This window comes from Micropterus dolomieu, linkage group LG09 (genome assembly GCF_021292245.1).
Source record: "Micropterus dolomieu isolate WLL.071019.BEF.003 ecotype Adirondacks linkage group LG09, ASM2129224v1, whole genome shotgun sequence".
NCBI classification, from domain to species: Eukaryota; Metazoa; Chordata; class Actinopteri; order Centrarchiformes; family Centrarchidae; genus Micropterus; species Micropterus dolomieu.
The window spans coordinates 1,060,184-1,068,179 of NC_060158.1; the positions used below are offsets into that span (position 1 = coordinate 1,060,184).

At 38.0% G+C, this 7,996-nt stretch overlaps 1 protein-coding gene across 1 annotated transcript in view; it reads right to left on the reverse strand.

Annotated features, from left to right (window-relative positions):
- The window catches only part of LOC123976089 (BOLA class I histocompatibility antigen, alpha chain BL3-6-like), a 54,767-nt gene extending 48,880 nt beyond the window's left edge, over nt 1-5,887 (reverse strand). Inside the window, exon 1 of the mRNA XM_046057918.1 lies at nt 5,497-5,887. Within this exon, the coding sequence (XP_045913874.1) occupies nt 5,497-5,578 (82 nt within the window). The 5' untranslated portion in view covers nt 5,579-5,887. The remainder of the gene's footprint in view (nt 1-5,496) is intronic.
- Nucleotides 5,888-7,996: the final 2,109 nt, after the last annotated feature.

Consider the following 7,996-nt stretch of genomic DNA (forward strand, 5'->3'; position numbering starts at 1 on the left):
TATATATACACACACATATATATATATATATATATATACACACACATATATATATATATATATATATACACACACATATATATATATATATACACACACATATATATATATATATACACACACATATATATATATATACACACACATATATATATATATATACACACACATATATATATATATATATATATATATATATATACACACACACACAATATATATATATATATACATACACACATATATATACACACACATTATATATATATATATACACACACACACATTATATATATATATATATATATATATATATATATATTAAATGTTTTGTGTATTTTCTTTTACAGAATATAAAAAAATACATTCCACTCCACTTCTATCTGGTTTATAATGGATGTATATTTGCCACCTACCATTTCTGAATATTTTGCACAAGTAAACAGCCTGCAGCACCACAACGGCCAGCAACACAACGGCCAGCACCACAACGGCCAGCACCAGCACCACAGTAAGCACCACAGTAAGGATGGTTGATTGTCCAGGTACATCAGGAGGTAGTTTATGATCTAAAACACAGAAAACAATAGTTTTATATTCACTTCACTTTGAACATCATTTCTATTAGTTAGGTTTAATTTACTGTAGAGTTGATACAAACGTGCAGAAGCTGAGTGACAGTATTGCTGCATTTTGGTTTAGTGTTGTCACAAGACTGGAATTACTGATTTCGATACCAGGGTGGAAAACTGACACAACCTTGATTAAATTACTGAATCTAATTACTAAATAATCTAATCAACTTATCTTAAAAATGAAGTAAAGTTAATAGTATATACGGGAGTGATGATGACGTAGTGGATAAGACACATACCTTTGGTGTGAAAGACCAGGGTTCAATTCCCTACTGTGACACATCCACCAGTGTTTCCCTGAGCAAGACACTTAACCCCTAGTTGCTCAGACATATATAGCAAATGTAAGCCACTTTTTCTTTACTTTTTTTATTGACAGGGACAAATGCATGGGACATCACTTTATATTTTATACTAAAGTCACGTTTCGACCATAGTTACCCGGGACTTTTAAGGCCCCAAACTAAAAGGTTCCTTCGGCCCGCTGTTGAGTGCGTTTCCACTGTGGTTTAAAGATCTGCGAAGATTAGGCAAATTAACCAGCTGATGTAGGCTGTAGGCCTGCATGCTGTACAAAGCGATGCACAGGCATCATTATTTGTAACCGCTATCCATGAGAAAAATTTATAAATGAACAGGTCAGGATCAGGTTTGATTGGAATATAATGAAAAACTGAAGCCTATGCTTGACCATTAAAGCTGCTTTTTTGTAGGAGAGTATAATATACACACGATAAAGTTTGTTACAAATTTAATAACAAACTGGATAAAGCCATAAAGTTCTTAAAATAACTCCATCACAGAGAAAGCAGCAGAAAAACAACATCGCAACAGTTTGGAAGGTTATTAAAACATTTCCAGCGACAAGAGCTTCAGACCAGCGGCAGCATCACTTCTGTGTCGCCTGAGCGTCGGAGGAACAGGATTTTAACGAGCTTTATTACCAGCTGTAATCAGCTGTTCAGCTTGTTTTGGAGAGAAAGAGACCGACTTCGGGTCTGTGTAAAAACTTCCTGACTGATGAAAACTTAAAACAACAACTCAGGACCCAGTACTTGGTGTAACTCCATCAGCTGTAAGCTGTAAACACGCCGCTGCACGCTGCCTGTTATTTTTGAGCAATATATCTCAGGCGAACATCGGCGAGACACGTGTGCTATATGACATTTGATTGTGATTTATTGGTGTGCAAACAAAGGTGGAAAAGAGACGAGCAGTAGTACAAAAACAGCTGACATGCACCTATTAAAGTCAGTAGCCTCCACTCGCCCATTCAGAAATTCACTGGAAGGCAAGCTCCACCCCCATCAAAGTTCCTCTGGAGGAAACGCAGTGAGTTCCTCCAAAAGGTTCCTAGTTCCGGGGTTTAGTTCCTTTGGTCGAAATGCAGCTAAAGTAGATGCCATGCAGGTTTCTAGCCATGATTAAATTGCAACCCCTGTCCCTGGTTAAATTAGTTCTGACTTTAGTCAAAGTCTTTTCCTATCAACTGAACTCTGCTGTCGCTTGCATTTGGGCTTGTTGTATCCTTTGCCGGCATCCAATCACATGTGATGAGTACCAGCCAATCAAAGAACGAAAGACGCGTAAATAAACCAGAGCGAATAAGATGAGAAAATGGCGGTGGAGTTATGTGGACACTGCAGCGTTTGCTGTCGGGGGAGAAGAGATCATGAGAGAGTGCATTTCAGGACAGATTCTGCGGAAAATAAATATTAACACGATTTAAACCCGATGTTGTTGACAACACTCGTTTGGTCAGATTTAAATAACATGAATTTAAATTTGTGCTGGTGAGAAACAAAAACAAACTCCTTTCTAATAGGAATGTTGTTGTGTTGCCTGATTTGAATTTGTCACCATAACAGACGGACATAAAGGCCAAAGTTAAAATATCAAAGTTAAAATAAACACAAACGATCTTTTGAGTCTTGGGGCTTCTTTGAGGTGAAGACGAAGAACTTTTGCTGAAGAGGTGACGTCAATCATATGAGATGCTTTCTGCAATAATACTAAACAAGCCAAATACCAAAACCAAAGAAGAAGAAGTTTCTTACCCGATTCCTTCTCTACATGTAACCTGGATGCAGGGTGTTTCACTTCACAGGTGAATGTAGACGTGTCGCTCCTTAAAATCTCCACACTGTCTCTTCTCTGGAAGGTGTCGTCTTCATTTGGTCGAACGCCAAAGGAAAACACTCCGTCCTCTTTAGTTAGAACACGACCGTTTCTCTTGATGTTCAGGATGATGTCTTTTGGGTAGAAACCTGTGGCCAGGCACGTCAACATGACCTTTGACTCAACTGTGGTTTCCTTTGAGAACATGAAGACCTCAGGTGGAGCTGGACAGAAAAAAAGCAAAGTTGTTTACTGGTGGCCACAAAAAGAAACCAAGGCCCCGTTACCTGAAAGCATCTGAAGGCTACGATGATAACAGAGGCCTCCGACCCTCTCACAGGAAGAAGATCCTGAACTTGCAGAACGAACCAACTCAAACTACAAGTTTTATTTAAAGCTAGAGGGCAGGACTTTTACAAATGAATTAAAGTCTGTTATCAAAGGAAGGTTAAGATCAAATCAGTCCAGTAAGAACTGAAGAAGCATCTTGGATCAGCGGCGAAACATCTTCATGTACCTTTAAAGTGCAGTTGCATTGATGTGAACCCACCTTGGTTTTCATGATGTCATGTTTGTTTTTGTTTATGGCTCCTCTGTTGTTGCCACACGTTTATATAAATTACAAATCTATAAAATGTTTACTGCACATTAAGTTTCATATTCAGAACAACTTCAAGTACAAAACTAATTTAATTATTATTTTACTTTCAAGTGGAGCCGAGAAGCTACTGTGCACTCGCTCTTAAGAAGGGCTTCTGCTTTGGGAAACACATGTAGAAATGGAAACAATATAATAATGAAAACAATTGTTATCAGGAAACAGGCCCAGTTCATTATTTTCTAGAAAACAAACTCTAGAAACCAATAATTTTCTGTTGTACATACGGGCGGTTTGTAGCTGCGTTTGCTCATATCCCACAAACTTGCTCAACAAATCCATGCACTCGTTCTCCAGGTACTGCCTGGTGACTTCTATTAGGACCTGGTTATTCCACTTCTCCTTTGTCCGGATGGCCGCTTCAGTCCAAGCAACCCAGACTTTGTTGGTGTCGTCGAAGGACAGGAAGTCGTTTCCATCGTAGCTGTAAATGTCCTTCCCACGGTGAAACGTAATGCTGCCGTCAGGCTGCATGTTCCCCTCACAGCCGCTCATCCATTGAAGAACATGGACGTCTGAATCTAGAGAGAGGGCCAGATAAGTAAAACAGCACAGTTTATGTATTATGAATATTTTATGGCACACTGACAGCACAGATAAATATTAATTGGGGCAGTTCATATTCAGTTTAGTACATCAACACACACGGGCAAACTGACTTCACTGAACATAAATAAAGGGATCAGTGTACTGCTTGTTGGGTGGTGGAATAGCAAAGATGGGCATTTCAAGCAAAAATACTATTCGATGGTCACTGGGAACTGTTCAACCATTCTTTGAAGAAACCAACAGTCACACCATCTTCAGGCTGTGATTGGTCAGCTGGGTGAAGGTGAGTAAAGAGCCAGGGTTTGAACTTCTCTCTCAGCTCTGCTTTTTCTTTCTTTACACAACTATTTCTGTAACTTTTCGAGTAAACAACCGAGTGAAACATTATGAATGCCTTCCAGGAAAGATGGTCTGAAAATGTGCACCACTCTCAGCATATTTAAACGATACCACCCCTCCATCTATGATAGCCGGCTTTTCAACCTGCCTGTGAGTGTTAATGTTCAGGACAGCATTAAACACAAAAGATTTCCAATGCGGTCAAACAATAAGTTTTAAAAACTTTGTTATGAATGAGCACGCTATGCTAGCTTCTCTCTGAGGATGTACCTACGGTACGGTTTGATGTTAATGTAACCATAAATGATCAAGCTGTTGAACCTTGAAAAGTAAATATTCAAGCCATCAGGGCAATCATAATGGTGTTAAGGGCTTTCCCAAGGACTGAATTACAAAGGGTTGATGGTCTCCAACTCTGCCTAGTGCGACAGGGTTGTTGGACAGAAATTTAGTTCTTTGCTCTGTCATTGCATCTATGTCAGATATTAAACTAACCACACCCCTGTCTCGTTGTTTAATGCAGGAGACCAAACAGAGTTCACATTTCATGGATCTTACCTGAGTCACTCTGTCTCATTCGTTTCATCAGGATGTCGAGGTTGATTGTTAAACGCTGCTGCTTTTTCAGGCGGGACTGTGTCCCTTTGTCCCAGTAATCTGCAGGCAGTCTCTCTTTCATCCAGTCCTGTTTGGGAACTTTCTTCTGGTGCTCGCTGTCAAAGTAGTCGATCATCCTGCCGTCCAGCAGACCCATGGCTGTGAACTGGTGGATGCCCGGGAGTCCGACAGGTTTGGAGAGAGCCGTGTAGGTGTAAAAGAGGGAATGTGTCTCTGAGAGTCACACAGACAGACAGATATTTATTCTCTGTTCCTGTAATTATTCATTACAATGCTAATGTTGATTCTTTAATTTATTACTTTCCTCGGGTTTAAAAGCACAAAAGGCAACAACATTCAAGAAAGGTCAACATCTGCTGAATGTTCTTCCATCCAAACAATTTTCTCTTTAGGAAGTCAATAAAAGCAACCTGGACCAACCTGGACGAGATCTGTCTGTCTGAAACATATTTACACAAATTAGCTATTTATTTTAGTCACTTAGTTGCAGCAGGCAGTAGTAGAGTAAATTAAAAAACAGAACTATTTCTTATTTTATTTGTAGGGTCCCATTTCCTGCCTCACGTTAACGGAACTTACCGCTGTTGACTGTCAGTCTCGTCCCGAGCACGATGGAAACTGCAACCGAATAAAGTGTAAACACAAAGATGACTACCTTCATATTTTCAAAACTACATTCCGATCCATTGTTTACATAAATAGTACATAAATAGTATGTCGTGATCCCTGTTCAGAGATCTTTCCCACACATGTCTCCTCTATTGGCAAAACTTTCCAGGACGTAGCTACGACATTGTGAAAGAAACGACTGTAAGAACAGAGTAAACTTCTTTTTCAGTCACAGTTCCCCTCGAAAAAACTCGTTTCACTATCACAAGTGATCCATTTGGTCCGAAAGCATTTGGAAAGTCTAGAAGAGCCGCACGATTAAATCATTTTATCCCTTTCAAAGTTAGAGGACTAAAATCGAAAGTAGTTTCTAGGGCGGATATCTCTAGTGCGCATGCTTAGTGAGTATCTTACTGGACGAAGCCACTCCGCTGATTTAAATGGAGAGAAGTTTTGGACCAATAAAATACTCAAACAAAGCAAAAGGAGCTTTTATAAGGTCACGTAGGAATTGGATGGAACAGGGAGAGAAAAACAGCAGATATTTCTTTACCATGGAAAAAAGAAGACAAGAAATCAATGCTATAAGAAAACTTAGTTAGTGAGTAAAGATTAGTGAGGACAGTAAAGAAATATCAAACTATATATGTGCTTTCTACAAACAACTTTACTCAAAAGATAATAATCTCAAAGATCCAAATGAAATTTTTAACCTTATTAACTCACCTAACTGTGTGGATGAAGAATATAATAAAAGCTGCTGTCAGGACATAACTATTGAGGAGATTAATTGGGGAATAACTCAGTTAAAGAACAATAAATCAGCAGGCTGTGATGGCCTGACTTCTGAGATGTATAAATGTTTCTCTAAGTCATTAGGTAAATTTCTTCTGGCTGTCTTCAAAGAATCTCTGGACAGAGGGGAACTCCCTCCCTCTCTGAGGCAAGGCGTCATAACACTTATTCCAAAACCTCCCAAAGACTCTCGATTAATTGAAAATTGGCGACCCATTACATTGCTAAATAATGACTATAAGATTCTAGCATCTATCTTAGCAAAATGTCTCAAATCTAAATTACACACTTTAATTGATGAATGCCAATCTGGTTTCATGAAAGATCGTCACATAGCCAATAACATTCGCTTAGTTCTGGATCTGATGGAATACAAAGACTTTCTAGATGATGAACACCTTATCTTATTCTTAGACTTTCAAAAAGCTTTTGACACGGTAAGCCACAAATTATTATTGACACCTTAAAATTTTTAATTTTGATCAGAATTTTATTAATGCTGTGAAAACTCTGTACATGGGAGGAAACAGTTGTATTAAATTGGCGAATGGAACCTCACCTAGATTTTACATAAAGAAAGGTATCCGCCAAGGCTGCCCCACATCGCCTCTTCTATTTGTGACTGTGGCCCAAACTCTTTGTGACCTAATTCACAAGAGTTCATTAAAAGGAATTACATTAAATTAAAGAGAAATAAAAATATCACAATCCTGTTTCTAATAAATGGATCCCAAATAGGAATTGCACTAAAGGTTGTGAACAAATTCTCTGAAAGCTCAGGCTTGAATCTAAATCTATCAAAATGTGAGCTGTTTTCTCTTAAAAATAAGCACTCAGGTCAAATATGTGGGATAAATATATAGAATTTAGTAACCTATTTTGGAGTAAAAATCAGTCATAATCACAAGTTACACAAGAGTAATCTCTCTTTACTGTATGACTCTATTAATAAAAAGTTTGATTCTTGGCTTACAAGAGATATATCTACATATGGCAGGGTTCTTCTTTCTAAAGCAGAAGGTCTCTCACAAGCAGCATATTTATTTACATCTATAGAAATAACTAAATTACAATGTGCCAATCTAGACAAACTATTATATAACTTTATATGGAGGAAGAAGCCCCATAAAATCAGGAAAAACATCTTGACCAATAAAATTCAGGAAGGGGGTTTATCGGCAATTGACTTCTCACTTTTCAATGAGATATTAAAAATCAACTGGTTTAAAAGATTTTTGAAAAATCCAAACAGTTTGTGGAACATTGTTCCAAACTTTATCTTTGAAAAAGTTGGTAAAATCACATTCTTGGTTCAGTGCCCATACTCCATCAACAGACTGCCAATCAAACTGTCAAACTTCCATAAACAGGCTCTAACTTGTTGGTCACTTTTGTACAAACACAATTTCTCCCCTCACAAATGTTTGATCTGGAACAACAGGAACATCAGACATAGGAGCAAGACTCTCTTTATACAAAACTGGTTTAAACATGACATTGTACTGGTATCCCAACTGTTAAATAACTCAAATCAAATTTTAACATATGACGACATCACTCATAAATTTAACTTCCATCCTCCAAGAAAAGAATTTGACGTTGTAACCAGAGCTATACCCCATGGGATCATCACCCTGCTTAGAGATGAAAAAGATTTGGATCAAATGAATGTATT